Source organism: Apus apus, chromosome 24 (genome assembly GCF_020740795.1).
Source record: "Apus apus isolate bApuApu2 chromosome 24, bApuApu2.pri.cur, whole genome shotgun sequence".
NCBI classification, from domain to species: Eukaryota; Metazoa; Chordata; class Aves; order Apodiformes; family Apodidae; genus Apus; species Apus apus.
This window is the reverse complement of record NC_067305.1, coordinates 1106715-1129882: the sequence shown is the minus strand read 5'-3', so window position 1 is coordinate 1129882 and position 23168 is coordinate 1106715. Positions and strand designations below refer to the sequence as shown.

The 23168-nt window shown below is 59.2% G+C and overlaps 1 protein-coding gene and 1 long non-coding RNA gene across 6 annotated transcripts in view; one reads left to right on the top strand and one right to left on the bottom strand.

Moving 5' to 3' along the window:
- NFIC (nuclear factor I C) overlaps positions 1–7826 on the bottom strand; it is a 39505-nt gene extending 31679 nt beyond the window's left edge. For 4 of the 5 annotated variants that reach the window (XM_051639335.1, XM_051639337.1, XM_051639338.1 and 1 more), the window contains exon 1: positions 5011–5565. In XM_051639335.1, the coding sequence (XP_051495295.1) occupies positions 5011–5040 (30 nt within the window). In that variant the 5' untranslated portion in view covers positions 5041–5565. Of the gene's footprint in view, positions 1–5010; positions 5566–7607 lie in introns of those variants that run through there. The other variant, XM_051639336.1, reaches the window with a different exon arrangement.
- A 237-nt stretch (positions 7827–8063) lies between these two features.
- Positions 8064–9861, top strand: LOC127393852 (uncharacterized). The gene is made up of 2 exons (XR_007891541.1): positions 8064–8444; positions 9312–9861. It is a non-coding gene; the product is annotated as an uncharacterized LOC127393852 (long non-coding RNA).
- Positions 9862–23168: the final 13307 nt, after the last annotated feature.

The following is a 23168-nucleotide window of genomic DNA, read 5'->3' as shown; positions in this document are numbered from 1 at the left end:
TTTTCCATCACATCGCCCCCCAGCCCTCCTTCTTCCCCTCCAGCAAGGGACACTCTCCATCTCTGCCACCATCCCCATCCCTGCCCTCCAGAGCTTGGCTTGGCCCTAGGACAGGTGTAGCCACTCTGGGAATGACTGGAGTGGGACAATGGGTACCCCACGGCTGTCCAGGGGCTGGGCATGGAGAAGGCTGGTGCAGGCAGAACTGGGCAAGGAAAGCTGGAAACCTGGCAGGCAAGCTGTCCCTGTGCCAGTGGCCATCCTTGGCGAGCCCTGCCTTGCAGAGACCTGGCTCCATCGCCCCAAAGCCAAGGGACACTGCCCCCCCTTTCACTCTGGGTTCCAAATCCCCGCAGGCCCTCCCTGGCACAGGCAGCCCTGGGCCAGGAAGATTCTCCAGCTGCCACCACAGCAGTTTTCCCAAAGGAATCTCAAGCCCTGAGTGCCAGGGCTGCCCAGTGCTCTCAGAGAAGCTGCAAGACCGGCACAGCCACCCCTCAACACAGCCCCTCTGCCCACCGAGCCTCACCACGCCGGCACATCCCCGTCCCCGCCGTGTTGCAGCCACCACTGCAAGAGGGGAAATAAACCACCAATAAACCACCGGGTCAAAGCAGGCTCAGGTGATGGCTCCTGGCATCTATCCCCAGCCCACCCAGAATGGACGGAATCCAAAAGTACTGGAGGGGGCGATTCCCTGCGAGCCTCAAGGCCGGCGTGCAGCGAGCTGGGCCCCGGCCACGGGGCTTTGTTCAGTTGGCTGCACCCGCGTGCGCAGGTTGGCAGCGCTGGGCACCCCGCAGGCTCCTTCCCTGCCCTGCTGTGGAGGGAAGCAAAATGCGGGCAGGAGAGAAGACGCGCAGGCAGGGGCAGAGCTGCCCGGGAAGGTGAATTATTGGCGGGCGCCCGGGCGCGCTGGAGGAGGGCGGCTGATTTATTGTGCAAGGCCCCAGCCAAGTTCAAGGTGATGCGGTGGAGAGTGGCGCAGCGCGAGCGCCGGCCGCTCAGCTCTCCCCTGCCGGCATCTCTGGCGCAGCAGGCCTCATCCTGCCCGCCCAGCCTGCCCAGCTGGCTGCAGGAACCACACTCCAAGCAGGATCTATTTTTCCTGGGCAAGGATTTAAGAGCAGATGGGGCAGAAGTGGCGGGGTCCTCGGCAGTGCTGCCGGCGCGGGAAAAGCAAAGATCTCCCCAAGGTTGCATTTAAAGAACGGCCTCATTGTTTTTCCCAAACAATACTCAGCAGATGGGAGAACTGAAAGTGTGTTGCAACCTTCCCTCTCTCCCCCCGCCATGCCCGGTTTGCTGCTCCCATCCTTTGGCAGGCGCTCTGAGTTCCTGCCTGGAAACCAGTTCACTGGAGCTACTGGTGGAGGGGGTGAGCACCGGCACTCCCCTCCCTCACTGAAAAGCCGTGGTGCTTTTTGCCAAAGGATGCCCTGGTGAAACATGCCCAGTAGGCAGCTCCTGGCTACGGCCATGTGCCCGAGCTGGTGGTGGCAGCTGGGTGACGTGCAGAGCCAACGGGCAGTGGCTGGGGAGGGGCGAGATGCCCCTCGGCACTCGGCAGACATGGCTGCAACCAGCTCAAGTGGCTGCGATGCCCGGCTCCATCCCCTGGGCTCTGCAGCCTGCCTGTTTCCCTGGGTGCTGACAGCGTTGGCCGCTTCAGAGGTTTGTGCCAGGCCAGCTTGGCCGCACGCTCCCTGGTGCAGCGGAATGGGGTGCCACTGGCTACGGCACGCGTTGGGGTTTGTGCCCAGCTGCTGGCTCTGTAAGAAAGCGTGGGCACATCACGTCTGCTCCCAAACCTGTCTCCAAGGATGGATCTGAACCAAGCAGTGGGCTCTGGGCATCCCACCGGGGTCCAGCCAGAGACCCAGGACAGACCCTGGTGGGATGCCCAGCTCCCCCAGCTCTGGCTGCTGTTGAGGCATCTCACCTTGGCCTGTGGGTGTCAGGGCAGGGAGCTCAGGGCATGTCAGGGAAACTGTTAGATGCCAGAGACAAGCCATAGGTTTACCAGAGCATCATAATATTTGTACATCTGCCCCCTTTGGAGCATCCCAACTCCCACTGCCTCACAACTTTGTTGCAGATGCAGGATCCAAGGGTAACAGTTACAGCTCCGGAAACACCACAGGCTCCTCAGCTGTGGCTCCCAAGGGACACATGTGCAGGCGAGCAGGGGTGGGGGGGGGGGGCAGCGGCGGGTGTTTAGTGCTGGGGTAATTTTGGAGTCCTGGCAGCCAGACTCTCCCCTCTCTTCCCCCTGGGCAGGGGGAGGCCTTATGCATGGCAGCAGTGCGAGTGCTGCTTCCCTGGTAATCCAGGCAGCTCCCTCTTGACTTCCCAGTCTGTCCCTGAGCTGAGGGAGCACGAGGAAGACCCTTGGCAGGGACAGAGAGCTGAGGATGGCACAGTCACCCTCCTCGCCTGATGGGAGACTCGGCCGAGGCCCTGGCTGGGAGTGTGTCGCGGGCGATGCCTTTGCCAGGGTTATTTTGGTACCGCGGGGCTGCCAAGCCCCAGCTTGGACCAGCTCCGGCCGGGAAGGGCGGCTGCCCAGCGGTAGCCGGGGTCCGAGCGGCCGTGCCGGGCTCGAGGGGCCGGTGGCAACGGCAGGGAGATGCGCGAAGGCAGCGGGCAGGGCGGCTCCCGCGCACGTTCCAATGTATCCACATCACCATCTGCAGCTCCCGATCCCGGGCGAGCCTCCCGGCCGCGCGGGTGGGATGGGAGCAGCTCGGCTGGCGGTGACGGGGGGGCCAGATCCGGAAGGTGCAGACGACGTCTGATCCCATCCGAGCCAGGCTGGATCGGAGCTGAGGCTATACCAGGGCGTGGGGGGGGGGGGGGGGGAAACTGGAGCCTTCCGAAGGCTGGGATCCGCCAAGGAAAAAGCAGGTCCCCCCTGTCGGCTGGGCGAAGTGCTGGGAACAGCACGGGTTTGTGAGCAGAACGGCTCCTGCCGGCCCTGACCCGCGACCGCGTGGCTCCCACATCAGAGCAGCCCTGATTGCTGGCAACAACGGGCACTGCCAGCGCAGCACTGGCCGGGGACCGGAGTGGCAGGGAGGTGGTGGGACCCCCGGAAGGATGGAGTTGGGGTGGGAGAGAAGGGATGGAAAGGAAAGGGAAAGTAAAAACAAACAAACAAACAAACAACAACAAAAAAAAAGAAAAGAAAAAAGAAAAAAAAAACGGGAAAAGGGAAAAAAATGAAAAAATGGAAAAAATAAAAAGAAAAAAAGAAACAAAAAAGAAAGAAAATAAAAAAAGAAGAAAGAAAGAGAAAACAGAAAAAACGAAAACAGAGAAAAGAAAACTGAAAAAAATTAAAAAGAAAATAGAAAACATAAAAAAAATAAAAGGGAAAGAAGAAAAGAAATTAAAGAAAAGAAAAGAAAGAAAAGAAAAGAAAAGAAAAGAAAAGAAAAGAAAAGAAAAGAAAAGAAAAGAAAAGAAAAGAAAAGAAAAGAAAGAAAAGAAAAGAAAAGAAAAGAAAAGAAAAGAAAAGAAAAGAAAAGAAAGAAAATAAAAGAAAAGGAGAAAAAAAGAATGGAGAATAGAACAGAAAAAAAGACAGAGGTGTGACCCTTGCCAAGTAAACCACACGATGGGGAGCACCGTCCCCAGGGTGATCTGAGCAGCCCCAGCGCTGCCCACCCGGGCCCTGCCCGCGCTGGCACCAGCCTCACGGGCTGCACCGCACCCAGGAGCCGGGGCCGAGGCCGGAGCCCGCGCTGCAGGTGCCGCGGTGCTGCCGAGGGGACCCCCAGGACCACCCCAGGGCAGCTGAGTCCAAGGCTCTGAGCTGGGGCCAGATCCTACCAGCAGCTCTGGCCAAAGGGATAGTGGTCTGGTAGGAGAACCCCCAGCACAGGCCTGGGGGACGGGCAGCAGCCCCCTCCCCAGCAGCACAGAGCCCTCGTGGGGTGCGGCACGAGGCCGGATTTGGAGCTGCCAGCAGGGAAGAGGTTACCAGCCGCGGGGGGGGGGAAGCTGCCAGCTCAATAATTAAATAAATATCAGCGATCAATAAGGACAGAGCAAAGGCAGAGCTGCAGCAGCCGTGGTGTGGGCAAGGGGGGTCCCCGAAGTCTCACCCCTGCAGTCGTACCAGCTGTTGGGGAAGACTTTGGGGATGCCCCCCTTGCCCGCGCCGTGGGCCCTGGCGTGGCCGCGCACCACCAGGCCACGTCGGCGTGGCCTGGAGTGACACCAGTGTCCCCATGCACATGGCTCAGGGCTGCACCCTTGACACCCCTACGTGCAGACGGGGGCTACCATCGCCCCTCACCCCGGAGACCGAAGGGCTGCCCCCCACATCCTGCCATGCACGACTCCCTCCCACCCTCCTGCCCACCCGCCCGGCACGGTGCTGCTGGTTGCAAATCGTCCCGAACTTGGAGAGACTTGCCCCCCCACCTCCTTGCACCCCACCATGTGCAGCCGTGCTAGTGGGGGGGGGGAAAGGAAAAAGTTTCATGCTACGCAAGAGGTGGTGCAGCCAAGGCTAAACCCGCAGCTCCAGAGCCCCCCACTCTCCCCGAACCCAGCCGGGGACCCCCTGCACCCCACTCCGTTCCCCCAAAACCAGCGGCGTCCCCACACCTCCCACCTCTGGGCACAGCACAAAAAATATCGAACCCAAACCACAACGCAACCTTCCCCGCCCCCCCCGCGCCCCAAGTGAAAGCGGAGGCTGAAAAACCCCAAAAAGCACCAGAAACACCAAAAAAAAAACCTTAAAAAAAGGCGGCGGGGGGGAGGGGGGAATCAAGAGGGAAACGCAGCTCCTCCGAGCAGCCCTGCACCGGCCCCAACCCGCCCTTTCCCTGTTATGATTATTTTTATCGAGGGGGGGGGTTTTGCTTTTTCTTTTTCTTTTTTCTTTTTTTTTTTTTTTTTTTTTCACTGCAACTGTAAAATACTGTTGCGGCGAAGGGGGGGGGAGGAAGCTGGAGGTGGGGGGGGGGGGGGGGAGACGCGGAGGGGGCCAGTTACCTGGGTCAGGCAGAGAGGAGACGAATACATCCCGAGCCGTGCTGGGAAAGTGGCTAATTGCAGGGCTGAGACTCGAGGCGTAAAAGTTACTGAGTCATTTCGGAGGCTGGAGCAGTCCGGGCGTTTTTTCTCTCTCTCTCCTCCAGAGCGGATCTGCGGGGCCCGGGGGGGGGGTGGGGGGGGTGGGGGGGGGGTGGAGGGGCAGCAGGGCAAGGGGGGGCGGCCCCGCGGAAGGGGGGGCCGAGGAGGAAATAAAAAAAGGTCCAACTTCCACCCCCCCCTCCCGAAAAAATAAAATAATAATAAAAAAAATTTAAAAATAAAAAGCAAATTTACCCCCCCCCCGGAAAATAAAGCGCTTTTGTTGTTGTTGTTGTTGTTTGTTTAGGGGATGGGGGGGGGCGTTTCAAAGAGGCAAAAGGCTCATCTTCGTCCAGGGAGTGGGGGGGGCCGGGGGGGTCCGCGCCCAGCCTGCAGGCAGGGGCAGCGGGGAAGTTAGAGGGGAAGCGGCTCCATCCGAGACACGGGCAGCGGGGAGAGGGAGGAAAGAAAGAATGAGAAAATGAAAAAAAAAAAAAAAAAAAAAAAGGGGAAAAAAAAAAAAAAAGGAGCGAGGAATGAAGTGACGTTATGAAAAAAGCCCATCCCAAAATATTACATCCCATTTAAAGATGTAGGAACCCCCTTTGGCTCGCAGGGCCGAAGCGCTGCGGGGCTGGGGAGAGCGAGGAAGGGACGGCCCGTCCCCTTCCCCCCCCCACGCCCCCCCCGTCGGTCGGCGAGTCCCCCCGTGCCCCGATGGCCCCGGGCCGGGCCGGGCCAGCTCGCCCTTTTTTTTTTAAATTGGTTTGGGTTTTCTTATTTATATATTTATTTAACAACCGGAGCCAATACGGCGATGGGGGAAGAGAAAAAACCTGCAGATTCACGGGCAACTTCTGGGCAGCGGCCCCAGGGGACGCTACCCAGGCTTGGGGGGGGGGTGTCTAGCACCGGGGCAGGGGGATGCCCCCGCCCCCCGGCCCTGGGGGGGCCGCCCTGCGCTCCCTCCCTCCGCATCCCGCGGACAGACGCTTTTTTTTTCTTCCGCTCCTCTCGGGGAGGGGGGGGGGAAATAGGAGACGGGGGGTGAGGGACTTATTTTATGACCGGCATCATCTCGACGCTGTTCCCCGGTACCCCCACGGGCAGCCCCGCGTCCCTCCCGCCCCGAGCGCACAAAGAGAGAAAGAGAAAGGGGAAAAAAAAAAAAAAGAAAGAAAAAAAGAAAAAAAAAAAGGCAAAAAAAAAAAGCGCGGAGCCCTGCGCCCGGCAAACTCCAAACCGCAAGTTCTCACTCCAGAAACACCACCGCCACCAACCAATTCTGCAGGCTTTAATAAAACCTAATTAGAGAGCAAGCGAGGGCGAGAGCCACGTACGGAAAAACAAAGGGAATCCCCAGCTCCTAATTGTGAAAGTGAGTTTCAGCCCTGCAGGATGGCGGGCGCAGCCTCCCGAGGTTGGCGATTTATTTAGCGCCGCTCTCACCTCCCTTCAGACACGCATATATGGGGCTTATTTTGGTTGGGGCTTTTTTTTGTTGTTGTTTTGTTTAATTGCTGCCTGCAGTGGCCCGGGCTGAGGGACCGCTCCCGGTGCGCCTTTCCAGCCCTGCCTCCAGCTCCCCAAAGAGAAACGCTTTTCAAAAAAAATCCCCCGTTCAGCCGGGGAAGGTCCCTGCCAGCCCCTCTCCCCGCACAACTGATTTTTCACTCAACTTTTGCCGGTCTCTGGCGGACCCCCCCCCCCAATCCATGGAGGTTTGGGTTTACACCCCCCACCCCCTTGCTTTCCCCCGCATTAAAAACAACCCCGGGGGTATCCCCGCTCCTGCGGGATGCGGAGGCTCCGCGCAAACTTCGCCGGCCGCCCCCCCCTCCCCGGGATCCATCTTCCCTCCGAGGCCCCGCGGCGCTCAAAGGGGGTTCGGGGGGGCCCGCGGCGCTGCGCGTCCCCCCGGCCTGGCAAGAGGCGAAGCAGGAAAAACCCAGGACGACGGGGCCGGGTGGGTGGGGTGGTTTTCTTCTTATACCGAGGATGGGGGACAACCCCACCCCACCCACCCCTCCAGCCCCGAGGTGCGGGCAGGGCGGCCCCGCGCAGCGCAGCGCAGCGCGGACTTGAGCGCGACCCCGTCGGGGCGTCACTTCCAAGTTCAAGTCGGTGGGGCCGGCGGCCTCCCCGGCCTCCCCTCCCTCCCCGCCCCTTTGCCGAGCGGCCATTTTCAGCTCCATCCGCGGGCTGCGGAGCCTCCCCCAGCGCCACGACCTCCCCGCGCCGGGCGGCTCCTGCTCCCGCCCCCCAGCCCCCCCCTTATACCGCGGGGAGGGGTGGGCAGGGGGAGGAGAGACGGCGGCAACTTCCCTCCGCCACCCCGGCACCCCCGGCCCCCCCCCCCACTTGCCACCGTATTAAACTCCGGCCCCGCCGCCCCCTCCCCGGCAGCGAACTTTTGCTCGTGGATGCACACGCGAACACACGCACACGAGGGGGGGTGCAAGGGGGGGGGGGGAGAAGGAAAGTAGAAGAGAAAATGAAAGTGTCATGGGACCTACCATAGCCAAGTGCAATTAACGGGCTTCCAAGTTGCTGCGGAAAGCAAAGAGGATGGGCTTTTTTTGGTATTTTGTTCTAAACCGTGTGTTTTCCACCGAGCCGAAGGAGGAGGAAAAAAAAACGTTGCCCCCAAAAAATCATTAAAAATCCCAATAATAATAATAGTAATCAAAGTCCCCCCGCCCCCCCTTCTTCCCCCGTAAGGCCACCGGCAAAGTGTCCTCGGCGGGCGGTCACCCTCTGCCCGGCTCCGCCTGGCTCCCGGGGTCCATGCTCCGGCCTCAGCGCCTCGGGGGGGGCCGGGCTGGGCCGGGCCGGGCGCCGCGGGGCATGGGCCGAGCTCCGGGGGGGGCGGCGGGGGGCGGCGGGAGCGCGGGGCCCGGCCCAGCCCGGCCTCATGCGCCGCGGGGGCGGCGGGACGGGGACGGACACGGGCGGGGGGGGGGGGGGGGGCGATGGTTATTTTCGGAAGGTAAGAAAAAAAATAATAAGAAGAATTAAAAAAAAAAATCTATTATTATTTTTAATTTAAAAGAAAAATAAAAAGCGGGGAGAGGGCCGGGCGGCGCCTATGGAAAAGCAGCGCTGGCATCCCCCCCGCCCCCCCCCAGTGAAGCCCCACTCCGGCCGGGCACGGCTCCTCCTGGCAGCCCGCAGCGCCCCGGCCCCATCGCCGCCTCCTCCGCTGCCTCCTCCCCTCGCCCGGGGCACCGGCGGCTGCGGCGGGGACGCTCCGGTGCGGGGGCGGGGAGCGGCAGCGCAGGAGGAGGAGGAGGAGGAGGAGGAAGGCTTCGACCCCGCTCCCCCGGCAGCGCGGCGGCCCCCGGATGGTGCTGGTAGGTGGCGGGGGCTGCGGCGCGGCCCCCCCGGGCCCGGCTGCTGCGGCGGGAGGCGCGGGGCTGCCCCCCCCCCCGGCCCTGGTTGGGGGGGTGGGGAGGGATGGGGGGGGCGGCCCCGGCGCGGAGCTACCGCAGAGCGGGGAGGAGCCGCGGGCAGCGCTGGGCCCGGCCGCCCGCCCCTGCACCGGGCACCGCGACCCCCACCCGCGGGCATCTCCCGGTCATTCCGGTCCCGCGCTGCGGAGACCCGCTGCGCGCCCTCATCCTGGCCCGCGGACACCCCCATCCCCGCGGACACCCCCATCTCCGGCCAACGGACAGTCACCCCCACCCCAGTACCCTGCTCACCCTGTCCCCCCACACCCTTCCCCCTGGATTCTGGGCCCCCTCTATCCCCGCCTCCATCCCATCCAGGGTGCCCCTCCTCTCTCCCCCCATTCCCCTTTTGCCCCCTCATCCCCCCCTACTCCTCGTTCATCCACCCAACACCACCTTCTGCCCCCCCCCCCGCATCCCTCCTCTCTGCACCCCCCGTTCTCTCTTAAAGCCACAGGCCGCTTTGCAGCCGGTGCAGCGGCTCCAGGGTGGGGTGGGGGAGCGGTTGAGGTGGGGGTTTTCCTCCTTTTTCCTCCTCCCCGGTCCCACTCCCAAAGTTGGCAGCGAGGAGCCGGGTTTGCGCCCGGAGAGGAGAAGGGCGCTTTGGGGGGAACCTCTCTGTGCATTTCTATCGACCCCTTTTGTGTCTGGACCTGTATTTTTAACCCTTGTTATCGAGTAATCCTTTAATCTTTTAATCCTTTCAAATAACCATATTTTTCTATACGAAAGCAAGAAAAATTATAATTTTTTTTTTTTTTTTTTCAGTTTGTGAAGGGACGAAGCTTGTGCTTAATGCCTGAATTTTCAGGCACGTTCTGTAGTCTTGAACAAACAGGAACATAATCTCCGTCTGTCTTGTGCTCAAATTATTTCAGTGTGATAAATAATACGCTAAATAATTTATTATCTATTTTAAAAATAAAATTAAAGCAAGATACACTGATACTCCCCTAGTTTTTATTTCAACATTTGCTCCCTCTTTTCTATTTTTTTTTTTTTTTAGAGGGAACTCTGCAAGCCCTGATCATTTTTACAAGGGATCAGCTCGATTTTAACAGGGATTTTGTATACACTAGAGGTTTATTTTATCCATCCCCACATCCCTTTTGCCTGCTAAACCCCCCGTGTGCATACTGAGATACTGGATGTTACACGGCATAATTTGTGCATTCCCAGGGTATATTTTACTGCTGTTCCAAGTTGTTTGTCAAACACCGAAGTAACGGCAGCGGCCTGACGGGGATGGGATCTGATTTTGTTCCAGCTTTCTATTTAAATAAAATAAAATAAAATACAAATTATTTATATTTACAAACTCTGGAACTTTTTACATTTTATTTTTCTTTTCCGTCGCCATCCGAGCCCCCCTAAAAAAAGCCACTTCCCTGTTTTCAAGCCGAAAAACCAGGCTCCTGGCAGCTCCCTCGCCCCGTCCCAGCTCCAGCAGCCGGCAGGAACGCAAACTCGGCCCCCGGCTCTCCTCCTAACATCCAGTTTTAATTTTCTGCTCGACATCGGGTGACACACGGCGCAAAACGCAGAAGCCCCGGGGAAGGATTCCCCCGTTTTCACCCGTCCCGAGGCAGCCGCGGGGCCCGGGCCGCGCTCTCCCCGCCGGCCGGCGGGGCCGGTTTGGCCGCGGCTCCTCGGGCCGCGGGGCTCGGGGCTCGGCCCCGCTCCCGGGCGCTGCCAGGCTGGCCCTGCCGAGCTGCTGAGCCCGGCACCCGCGGGGAGGGAGAAAGGGGGGCGAAAGGGGGGTGGGTGGAGGAGAAAAGGCAGGGCTGGGATTTTATTTTCGCTTCGGCGAGGCCCTGGGACGCGGGGCGGCCGGGAAGGGGCTCTGCCTGGTTTGGGTTTTGCGATGCTGTTCGAGAACCTCACGGGGCTGAAGGGCCACTGGCCTTGTCTTGGGGACAGCCCCGGGGCTCTCCAGCCCTGGCACACCTTACGTCCCTTGAGAATTCACCCCATTGCTTCTCTCCCAGTGAGGGCCCCGGGGACTGATCCTGCAGGAACCGGAGCAGGGATGGCCCGAGGTTGGAATGACCACGGAGCGGCCAGTGGCACCTGTAGGTCCCTGTCACCATCAGGACCCGAGGCAGGGCTAGAGGGGGTGGCTGCAGCCCGGCTCCTGCCAGCCCTGATGGGGGGTCTGCTCAGCCCCGGGGGTGGGCAGGCTGGGGGGTGCAGGCAGGCTGGGGGGTGCAGGCAGGCTGGGGGGTGCAGCCACCCCAGCCCCGATTCCTTGTGTTAACCCCAGGCAGAAAAACACTGAACATGCAAGAATAATTTTTTGTTTGATTGTTTTTTGTTTCCAGACTGCCTGTAAACAGCATTCCAAGGTGTGGGGGGGGAAATCCCAACCCAATTTAATTTTCCTGTGCAGGTCATCCCTGATGCCTCAAATAAAACCAAAGTGGGGGGGTTTGGGGTCCAGTTTTGTTTCTCCTCCTGGGTTTTTTGTGAGGGTTGAAGTTTCTGCTGTGGAGACGCAGAGGCTGGATCTGGCCCTTTGTTCCATCCCTCGGGTTTCTACCCCAGGCCATGTGCAGGCTCCCGACCACCCGTCTAGAAAATCTGTGCTGGGAACAAGTGGAAATTTGTGTACCCCCCATTTCCCTCAGTGAAATCTGCTGCTGTGAGAAACTGATGCCATCCCACACGGGCAGCTCTGGCTGTTCCCCTGTGCCACCCACCCGGCCAGATGCCCATGGCCAGGAGCCCCTGGTATCAGCCAGCCCCCACCTGAGCCCCCTGGCCCTGACAGCCTTTCTTGCCCCCTCCTCAAACCTGGATTTTATTTCTAAAGGGCATTTCATGGTTGATTTGTGCTGCTAAGACGCCTCGATGCCAAGTTTTGGGCTCAGCAAGGGGGTGCAGATACCCCTGGAGCAGCACAGGGCTGCGTAATACCCCCCCCATCACCACAAGAAAATATTCCCCAGCCTCTTTTGCCTTTTTCTTGGGCTCATTTATAGCATTTTATTTTTTTTTCTGGGTTTTTTCAAAGGTCCCATTCTGCTGGGTGCAGCTCCTGGGATTGCTGAGACCGCTGAGCCACGTCCCTTGCCGGAAAGAGGGAAAGAAAGGGAAATAACCCACATTGGGACAATTTTGTTGCTGCTTTTCTTTGCTTTTAAAGTAACTTTTAAGGAGAATATTCTGGTTTTGACCAGAATTTATTTACTTTATTTCTGCATATGGCTCTTGGCCTGGGTCCCAAACAGGCAGAGGTCTGGCCTGGCTCAATTCAAAGCCAAAATGTGCAATGAACAAAGATTATTTTTTTTCTTCTTCTTCTTTTCTCTTTCTTTATAAAGCAGGTTTTAAACTCATGAAATCATTGCTGACAAGGAGGGCTGGGGGGGTTCAGTTTAAAAATTGCTACCAGATTTCAGTGAATTATTCTGCAGGAATTTGTAGGTTTTTTAGGATTTTTAGTGTGGTGTTTTTCGGGTTTTTTTGTTCTTTTTTTCTTTCTTATTTTTTTTAATTTTTTTTTTTAATTTCATGCAGGTTAAATGTAAAAAAAAAAATAAATTCCCCAATTTCCCCCCCCCCCTATTTTTTTTCCATAAGCTCAAACATTACCTCTTCCCCCTGGATTTGTTGGAAAAAAGCTCTTGAAGAGCCATGATCAGTGAGAAACCCCCTTTTCCAGCCCTTTTCCCAGCTCTTGTGCAGCTCTGCACTGGGAAGCCCGACCTCACCAGGGCAAATGTCCCTCCCAAACTGATCCTAAAATTTGTTTATTTACATCAAAAAGGAGGGGGTTTTGCCTTTTCCCTGTGTGTTCTGGCCTCACTCCTGCCAAAAGCCTTAAAATCCACCGGTGGTGGCAAAGCCCTGTTGGGGTTTTGTGTGGATGGAGGTGTCGGGAGCTCTTGGAAATGCTGAAATTTCACTTGTTAAATAAAAAACAACCTACAACCAAACCCCAGATATGACCAGGAGATGTTTCCTCACTTGATTTTTTTTTTTTAACCCCCCCCCCCACTCAGGGCTGGTTTGTCGTGTCGGGATTGAGGGACTGGGGGAAATTTCTGGAGCAGGAGGAATGGGGATAAATACGACCCTGTCTCTGTGTGACGTGGGTACTTCCAGATTTGCTTTTTTCCCCCTCCCTGCAGCTGGACCTGGCACATGGGGGCTCCTGCCATTGCCCCCACAGAGCCACCAGACCCGCAGTGGACACCCCTTGGTCCTGGCAATGGGGGGACAGCTCAGCTTCTCCGTGCTGTGAGTCCCGTAGCATCCGTGGTGTGTGTTGGGGGGCTCAGCACTGGCACAGCACAGAACTCAGAAGCACACCAGCACTGAGGGTCCCTGAAACACCCATATGCAACACCCATGGCTGGGGGGAGGACAAAAATCCCTCCCAAAATAGGGTTTTGCTGGAGGAGAGGGTGGAGGGGCAGGGAAGCCTTGCATCAGTTTGGGGAGCATAAAGTGCAAGTGGCTGGCGGTGGGTGCAGTGAGCGCGTCAGGGCTCTGCGCCCCAGCACCCAGCTGGCACCCCTGTCCCCTGGGGTCAATCCCTGGGAGCTGCCTTGGCCCAGGGAGGGCGAAAGCGGCTGGTGGTGACATTTGGGAGCCAGAGCGGGAGGGGGAGGAACCGTGGGGGAATTTTTAATCAGTTGCCAAAACAAACAAGCCGAGGGGAGGTAACGAGCTACCTGCTTCTGCCACCAGCTCCAGCACCTCTGCCAGGCCCTGCCCAGCCCCCAGCTCTCCCTTCATGTCATGTCAGGGACCAGGGGCTCTGGAGTGATACTGGGGCTCAGCAGCAGGGATCTGCCATGGCCCAGTTGCTCCAGTTTGACACCAGGGCCGGGTGTTGGGGTTCACTCTCCTGAGACAGCCCAGCACCAGCCCTGGGCCTTTTGGACCCGGCATTTTGCCGCACTAGGAAATGGTTTCTCTGAGGGATTTTTGTTTGCCAGAGGAAAAAACCGAGCTGGAATTTGCAAGAAGCAAGTTTGAAGGGAAAATCAAAGAATTCATATTAGTTTTCCAGAATGAGCTTCCAGTTGTGCTGGTGCACGGAGACGAGGCCTGAAGCGCCACGAACCAGAGGCACATGTAAAAGTGACATCGGGGGAAGGGTCCCTTCCCCGGGAAAACTTGAGCCACTCACATAATCAATTGCCAACCTCCCTCTGTAGCTGCACCAATTACTGCAGACAAATTGGCGTGAATGTTCCCTCGCAAAGCTCTGGGCCGCACAAAGGGCGCTTCCCCCTTCCCCTGCCACGATTTTACGAGAGAGGAAAATTACTCGGATGCTGAGCGCACTGTAAGTAATAAGGGCTTTGAAAATAGGCTCCTAATTAAAAATGATACCACTGCTCATTTGTTTTTAAGCACACATTAAACTTTTTCTTTCTTTTTTTTTTCCCCCCCCTTCCCTGCTGCATTCAAATGTTGGGGTTGCTGGCTTGAGGGAGTTTTTTTTGTGAAAACTGGCTTTCCGTGCCGTGATTCTGGTTCGATTTGAGTCCCCCCACCCCCTCTGGGGTCTGCTTCGAATTAGCGAAAGCCAAATCCAAGAAGCTGGAAAGGGATATTATAGAATTTTCCATGTCCTTATTATTTTTTTTTATTAGCGGGCCTGGGCGGCTCGGCAGAGCGGGGAGGGAAAAACGGCTTTTGTGGTTGCAGCAGTTGTGTGAGCTGCTGGCGCTGGGGACACGCTGGATCTCACCAGCCCTGTGGCTGGTTGCCCGAAGCCTTGGGCACAGGCCATGGAGCTGCACCCATGGCAGAGCACTGACCTGGCCGTGGTGTTTTGCTGGGGTCACCCCGAGATGGTGGCGGGGGGCACCCGGTGCCGGCATCGGCACCAACCAGCCCAGGCACATGGAAGAGGGCTGAGGGATTCTGTGCTCCCTGCCAGGGGCTCTGCGGGGGTGGGATGGCACCCAGGGGACAGGTGGGTGGGCTGCAGTGACAGCTGCGGGAGGCGTGGGCATCGTGGTGGCAGAGCCGCCGTCGCACTGTGCTTCGGTGGGTGCCCTTTGGCCGCGTTTGTCAGCGAGCGGTGCCAGGAGGTGGGGGAGCAGGCAGCGGGGGGGGGGGCGGGGAGGGGCTCGGGGACAACGTTTCATGGCCCTGGTCAACCTGGAACGATTGCAGGAGCAGGGCTGGGGCTGACGTGTCAACCAGCTCATCCCTTTCACTGAGCCGTGCCTCAGTTTCCCCAACCTGCACCAAGCCAGGGCGCGGGGGGGGGATTCTCCATCCTGTTCCCCCCTGTTCCACACACGGGGGGATCTGGAGAGTTAACACCAGCCACGCCAGCCCTCGTCTGCCAGCACATGCTCTGCCGGGCCCTGAATCCCAGCCAGCTCCCGCTCCGGCAACAACAGCCGCTATTGTGCTCGGGCAGTTCCCAGCTGCCGCCGCGGGCCGGGCGGGTGCAACCGGCGGGCGACAAGTGGACTTTGTATCCCCGCTCCGGGCTGCTGCTCCTGCTTGGGGTTGGTTGGGGTTTTTTTTTTTAATAGGAAGCATGGAAAACAGGGTGTCTGGCTCCCGGCCTTTCTCCCAGCCCACTCTGCAGCAAGTGAGACGAAAAAATATTTTTTAAAGGCAATTTTTGGCTCTTTTTTGCCCTCTTTTTGACCTTTTCTGCTTTTTTGGTTTGCTTTGCTTTTTCCGTGCTTTCTTTCCTTGTTTTCCTCTTTTCCCCCTTTTTCCTCTTTTCTCCCTTTTTTTCCCTTTCCCCCTCTTTTTCCCCCCTTTCTTTTGTTTCTTGAATCTCTTATTACAGTGGTCATGGATGCTTCTCCTCAGAGGGGCTGTGTTTACCCAAGTGGCACCATGTTTGTCACCAAGACTGGCTTGCTCTGGTGTGTCAACATGTGGTGGGAGCCACGTGGTTATGCCAGCAAACACCCTCCTGCTGCCACCATCTCTGGGGCCATTTCCTCTCCATACCCAGCAGCTCCCAGTTCACTCCCACGGGAGCAGCGCTGAAGCCTCCCAGCTGCTGCTCCCCTGGGGTTGAACCCAAACCTACAGCTGTTTTGGGGTGAGGACTGGGCTCTGTGCTGCCCATCCCAGGCTGCATGCTGGGGTCAAAGGTAGAATCCCATCCCTGTGGTCCCATTCCATTGGAGCTGCAGGAGAATTGCCTCCCCCCGCCATGTTATGAGAGGGGAAACTGAGGCACGGCTCCATGTTGGCTTTTAGCCACGGATGGCAGTGGGAGCAGATGGAACCCACAGGGGAGAATTTTCCTGCTGGATCCTTAATCTTTTTAAACCAACATTTTTGTGGCTTTTTGGGTGAGGGCTGTGGTGGGGTCTTGCAACTTGCCCCCAGCTTGGGGCTTGCCAAGGAACGTGGGTATTGCCTGGGCAAGCACCATTACAGGAGCATCCCTGAGGCTGAGCATCAGCAGGACCATGTGGAAGGTGCCCAGCCCTGGTGTACAGGCAGGGAATCTGCAGCACAGCACCAAGATGAGACCCACAGCTGCTCACTGAAATGCCAGCTCTGGCACTCCCCACTGCCTGGGCACCCTGGCTGCGCGCCTGAGCAGGGAGGAGGGGAAAGGCAGCGTCATGGGCCTGGAAGCTAAGCCAAATCTCAGCCTGGTGATCATGTTTAACGTTGATTTTTGTATTCTCCTTCCTCCAGCCTGGCAGGACTTTGGTGTGGGCAGAGCCAACAGCTCCTGCAGCCACCAGCTGCTTGCTGCGGGGCCATCCTACATCCGCATGTCCCCCCAAAACCCCACCCGTCCCTGAGGCCCAGACCTTCCTGGGGAGCTTGGAAGGAGATAGAACCTCCAAATAAAGGGTGTTTTAGAGGGATGGAGCCTCCTGAATTCAGGGTTTCTTTGGCTGACAGCAGACCCCTGTGGGTGCTTTGCTGCAGCCAGACACTGCATGAAGCTGCATCCCACATCCCAGCCCCTCACTCGTGCTCATTTCCCTTGTGGATGCATAATAGCCCCGGACACACCAGACCCATTACCTCCCCTTGGCCACCAGCTGCTCCTTCCTGCACAAAGGGCACAAACCCACATGGAAATCAAACCCATTGCAGCTAGTGGGGCCGAGGTGGCAATCCCCCATCCTGTTGGCATGAAGGGAAGGTGAGGGAGGAGTCCCCATTCACCCCTGCCCTGCACCCATGTCCAACCCCAAGGTGAGAACAGAGCTTCGGGGAGTGCGGCGCAAAGCCTGGGCACTAAATCATCCCAGAAACACAGGTTTCAGATCACATCCCTGAAGCCTCCTGCACAGAGCATCCCTGGCACTGCGGCTGGGTCCCTCCAAGCTGCCAAACCCCTGGTGTGGGGCTGTGCTGGCTGCTGGCAGGTCTCATTGCTCTCCTGCCCGATCCTTCTCCTGGCAAGGCTGGCTTTGGGCTGCTGGGGAGCTGCTGCCTGCCCTGTAGCACCATAAATCCAGCTCCAGCCTCTGAACTGGGAAGTCTGTCTCGAAACCAGTCCGACTAGAATAACTGGGAAGGCAACTGTGGTTTCTTTTCAGGAAAAAAAAGAGATCTCGAAAAAGAACTGAAACTGTTTTCATTTGGACAAAAGTATTCCTAGACATTTTTCCACGTTTTGCCAGCGTGCAAGAGCATTTGCTTTTCATTTTTCAGTGGAAACCCAGAGAAATGTAATTGTAAATGATGTTTTCCCTGAGAAAAAAAAAAAAAAAGGCAATTATTGCTGAAAATCCATTTTGGTAAAAACAAAGCAATTCAGTGAAAGAAAATCCCTCCAAAACTGGGCCTGACCTGCGCTGTCATGGTTCCCCCTGTGGTCCCATCCTGCCAAGCTGTGCCAGGGTGCATGGTGCTGTGTGCTGGCCCATGAACACCAGTGGTTCTTGTCCCCTTGGGGCAGGGGGATGCAGGGCCCTGGCCCCTCACCCTCCCCAGGAGCCAGGGCCTGGCCTGCCAGCGGGTTTGGGGCACAACGAGGCCTCCCCGCCACGTCCCCCGCTGCCTGCCTGCATTTTGGAGCGGGGTGTGAAGCAAACATGAGACGGCCTCAAACGCTCGGTCCCATGGTGCTTTTTGGAATAGTGATAATTAAATTCAGACTTTTTTCCTTTCAAAATGCCCTGGAAAAATCCAATCACTTTGCAAATCAAAATAAGCATTTCCAATTAATCCTCTAACTGGAACCACATGGCTTTTAGGGAACGTGGTTGCACTCTGCTGAGACTCTATTTTTAAACCGGTGACGGCTCCGGCGATGTTCCGAGCGCGCTGCAGGCAGGCGCGGCCCAGGCAGCCGGGGCTGCCAGGCACAGGAGCTACCAGACCGGGGCTCGGGGACACGTCTTCCCTGTCTCCACAGGTGTGAAGGCACTGCCCCTGCCACCAGCAGGTGACTACTCTTGCCCTGGTTGCTGCAGGGATGTGGGCTGAGGCTTCCGCAGCTCCGCTTTCCACCTTCAATGTGGCAGCGGTGACACCACCACCCCCCCCAACTCCACCCCACAGCCAAGGGGTCCTGGTGCCATCATCCCTCCCTAACACCTCCCCCGGGGGCTGAGACTGCACAAATTCATCACAGGCAGGGGCGGCTGGCTGGGCGCATGGTCCGTGGGCTGGGTATGGGCGGTGTGAGAGCAGCACCAGTGTCACAGCGGGAGGACGAGGACATCACACGTTCCCTCCGGAACACCCTCCCGCTGTACCGCAGGGATCCTGCCAGCAGGTGAGAATCTCTGGCCCTGCTTGCGAGGCTGGTGGTGCCTGGGCCCACTCCCAGTCGTGCCAGTGGGAGGAACTGGTGGCACAGCTGAGCCACTTCCCCCACTCCACCATCTCCCTTCACCCCAGGGACAAGAGCCCCGAGGTGCCCCATGGAGGGCAAGGGCACCTGGCTGAGTGTGGGACGAGCTCTTGCTTCCCAGTCCTTGTTCCCCCCCAGTGGTGGCACTGCCAGGGCCCCTTGGCGGTGGTGCCAAGGCGGTGCTGAGCTGTGCCAGCTGCCACCCACCGAGCTAGGGGGGTTATTTTTAGCCCTGGCTGGGGATTTGGGTGCTAAGCAGCCAGCACCTTGCAAGCTGATTTGAGCGTTAAGCTGAAAAGCCGTGGCCAAGGCAGCCCCGCACCCGCCACCGGCACTGGGAGAACTGGGACCGAGGGGGCGGGTCCTAGGTGACCAGGATAGGCTGTTGTACTGCATCCCTCGGGCTGCCCCTGTCCCTCACCCCTCTGTGCCCAGGGGTGCCGAGGGGCTGTGCGGGCAGGGGGGCAAATGGGGGTGCTGGTCCCCCTCCAGGTGCTGGGGCGGGTGCAGGGAGAAGCCGCCGTCGGCAGGGCAAGGCGGGAGCTGGAGCCGCGGGCCCCAGCCAAAGTCAACTCAGGCACTGCCGTTCCCAGGCTCCATGTGCTGACGGGTGCCCCAGTGCCTGGGGCCTGGGCAAGTGGGGTGCCACCCACGCCCCTCGAGCCTCCTCTTCCTCACACGTGTGCTCCTGCACCAGTTTTTCCTCCTGGACTGTTTGGGAGCAACCAGGAGCTCCATCCCCTGGGGCTGGAGCTGTGGCTGGGCTCAGGCTGGGTTTGGCACTGGGAGCTGGGGGACATGGGGACGCTGGGGGCACGGTTCACCCACTGTGAGGGCTGGTGCACCCATGTCATGGGTGGAGGGAGAAATGAGGGTGTTGAGCTCCTCCAGGAGCCAGACACTGAAGTGCTGAAAGTGCCTGGCCTCACCTAGGATGCCCCAGACCTCAGTGCTGTGCCCCCCAGCCACCTCCTCCTGCCTCCATCCCAGCCCTGCTGTCTTCCTCACCTTCTTCCCATGCCTTGTACTCCCTTCTTGGCCATCCTCTCTGCCCTGTGCCGTCCCCAGTGCTGGGCTGCTGGTTGGGAAGGAGCAGTGTCCCTGGGGACACCCGGTGCCATGGCAGGCTGGGGGTAACATATCAGACAGGGGTATGAGTGGCAGAGCTGACACCCTCGCCCTGTACCCCGGTTTCCCCGCTGGCTGCAGGGTGTTGCCTGCCGCTCACGAAGGCCCTACGGCCACCCCACCATGCCAGCTGGCTGCCGGCCCTGCCTGGCACCCGCTCCCTGCCTGCTCCTGCCTGCACATGCCGCCGACGGGGCCCTTGCCCAAGCCCTGGCCTGCTCAGCACCCGCCTCGCGCCCTGCGCCAAGGAGCCCAGCCTGACCCTTCTCCCTGCCCCAACTCTGTCGGCAACGGGCGCAGACGCCAAGTCGGGCCCGATGCGGAAATGCTTCGCTCTTCCACCCGTGGCTCATGGCTGGGGCTCATGGTGCCCAACCCCAGCACGGAGCCAACTGGCACCACTACCGGCTGCTCTTCCCCGCCGGAGTCAAGCCTGCGGCATCTCCGGCTGCGCGGGGGCCGGTGGGTGTTTGGCAGACGGGCGCGGAGGCGGCTTTCGGCGCTGTGCTGGTGCCAAGCAGGCGGCTCCGAAATGCTGTTGGTGCCAGCGGCACATGGTGGGACCCCGTGGGGGCCTGCAGCTCCCGGGGGAGATGATGGCGTGATAGTGGGGTACCAGCCCCAGCACCACCCCCGGCCCTGGGGCAGAGCTGTTCCCAGGGGCAACTCAGCGTGTTTTAGGGGAGAAAGGAGGACACGAGGCTCGGCTGCTGGCCCTGCCGTGTAGGCTTTCCAAGCCGCTCATCGTTCATTTCTGAGCTTATTAAGAGCTGGGCTTTGTCAATAAGGCACCATGTAAAGCACATTGTTGTCTCTTAGCAACCTTAACTGGTTTAAGAAGAATTTGGGTTTGTTGGGGTTTTGTTGTGTTTTTTTTTTTTTGAATATAGAAGAAACGCACCAGGAAATGGCTGCGCCAGCCGGGTTCATCCGGGAGCACCAGCTCTCCCGCGCGAGTCGTTGGCGCAGCACAATGGCTTGGCCCCGGCTCCCGGCGCCTGGCCCCAGCTCCCGGCGAGCCAGCCCTGATCCCAGTTACAAAACGGGAGCACGAGGAGCACTGGGAGGCTGCTGGGAGGGGGATCCAGATCTGGGGATGGTGGATGTTGGCAATGAGGATGTCACTGGGCTGTGCCGGGCTGGGCTGGGCTGGCCTCATCCAGGCATGGTGCAGGGAGGTGGAGAGGATGTGGAGGGTCCATGTCCTGGGTGTGAGGACAGGAGGGAGCCTCAGCCATATTCCACCTTCAAACCTTCCCCATGTCCCCAGCCCTGTCCCGCACACACGGCTGGTTGGGGTGCCACGGCCAAGGGCAGCAGGCAGGCAGTGGCAAAGCAGAATGGACCCCATGTCCCCCACTCCTGCCCCAGTGGGACCAGGCCAGGTGGGGAGAGGGCTCCCACCACATCCCTACCCAGGCTATAGTGGTGTAACTGGGCCCCAGCCTTGCCCTCCCCATGGTGCCGGAGCCGGTTAATGGCAAACGGTGCCAGGGAGCATTAACCGAAGCGGGCAGGGGGTGGGGGATGAACAAGCACAGAAGGTGAATCTGCAACCACAGGAAGTCAGTTATTAATTCGAGTGAGACGTTTTGCTCCTTGATTTCCTGTAATCTCACCTTTGTGTGGCAGGGGAGAGGGGGGATGCTGTGAGGAAGGGGCAGCAGGCAGGAGGGGTTGCTGGACTCCAACCCCCCCACCCCCACACCCTTTCAGCTGATCATCAAGTCCCCCATGTCAACCCCGAGGGAGAAGGATGTCAGAGCAGGAGCCAGCAGTGGGCCAGGGGGACTTGGGGCACCTTGAGCACATTCTGTGCCTTCCCCATGGGAACTTTCCCCCAGCCCCCATTCCCAGCCTGAGCCCTGGTGGGCTGGCATCCCCTTGAGGACATGACCAGGCCCTCCTGTCCTCATGTCACCTCCTGTGTCTGGAGCTGGCAGAGCCCATGGGCCCCACGTGGTGCTGGTGTGCAAACATATGTGTGTTTGTGCATGGATGCACTTGCACACGTGGATGTGAGTGCACGTGTGCTCACAGGGGCACGTGCACACAAATGTGTGTTCACTCACACACGTGCACGCGCATCAGCACGTACCCACATTTGCACTCGTGTGAGCACACACGCTTTGCTGTGTCCCCCCCAGCACGTGCCACGAGCACCTTGAGGACCATGGGTGCACAGGCAGGTGAGTGGTGGGGGACACATGGGACACATGGGGCCCAGGGCAGCCCTGGGCACCGTCTGGCGGGCAGCCCGGCCTGCGGCAGGCAGGGAGCGGGCTGGGGGATGTACCACTCCCCTGCCTGCAATTGGCTGAGCAGTAAATAAATAAAAGGGAATTAAATAAATAGAGGCGAGTCAGTTTATATAATCGCTGGTACAGTTTGTCCTGAACCTCTGCACGGATTAAAGAGCTGGCACAGGCCGTGGGTCATTAGCAGCTGGGCTGAGCCCCCCCAGCGAGGCTGCCCCGGCCCCCCGGCCAGCGGCCCCCAGCCTTGCCCCCTATTTACCTACCCCGGTACTTTTTAACAAGCAACCTTGGGCAGGGCTGACTGGTGTGTGCACGGGTGGGGAAGGGCCTGCAGGGATGTGTGCGTGGGTCTGCGCATGCCTGTGCTGCCCTGCAGGGGTGCAGGGGTCTGTCTGCGGGGTGTGGGGGGGGCTGTCAGCACCTGCCTGTGCCTGCGTGGGCCTGAGCATGTCACTGCACGTGGGCATCGACGGGGGGGATGTGTGAGCACGTGTGTGTGTGCCCGTGATCAGTGTGCATACATGCACATGCATGTGCATGTTTACACGTGTATGTGCCTCCATGTGTAGCTCCATGAGCGCGTGCACACGTGTGTGCATGCACGTGCATTTGCACTTGTGTTTGTGTGGGTGGGAGCACAGCAGCGTGTGCCTCTGTGTGGTGCACACGTACTTGTGCACATGCGCGTGTGCCTCTCTGCACAAATACGTGTGTGTTGAGGTGGGAGGGGACTCCCCAGGCCGTGGCACCGGGTGAGGGGGTGACAGTGTGTCGGGACACCCCGGGTGCTACAAGACGAGGGTCCCCATGTCCTTCTGCAACCTGACACGTCCCCCTCACCCCCTGACTGTCCCCAGTACCCCTGCACCCCCACAGCCGCTCCAAAACCTTAACTCCCCCCACCTCCGGATGCCCCCCCCAGCCTCCGCAACCCGCCCGTGGGAGGCCTCGCAGATCATCCCCACGGCCCCACCGGTGCGGGGGGCACAGCCACGGGGTGTCCCCGGCTCTGCCCGGGCTGTCCTCGCCGGCGGCCCCGGGTGCCCCGGTTCCCGGGACGCGGCTGCGCTGCCTCCCGCTGCCGCGCTCAGCGTGGCCGTGGCCGAGCGCGCTCTTCTGCTGCCATCTAGTGCTCGCCCACGGGCGAGTCCCGGCCCAGCCCGTGGGCATAACACGGTTGCCCGTGGCTTCCGGCCCCCCTGGGGCGAGCAGTTCCTGACTCCGGGGGCCACCGGGCAGCAAACTCTGGTAACCGTGGGCACCCTGGTCCTGGCTTTGGAGGGGGTGCTGCGACCTTCTTGCTCTGCACCCCAAAGTGGTGGTGGTGGGAAATCTCGGCAGGAGACGCCACCAAGGTATTTTTAGCCATATAATTCATGGCTGCCTCCAGCCTGATGCTTTTCTTCCCTCGGTTGGTCAATCCATCACACGCCCTTCGCCAGCTGTGGGATGGGAGCTGGGCAGGCTGGG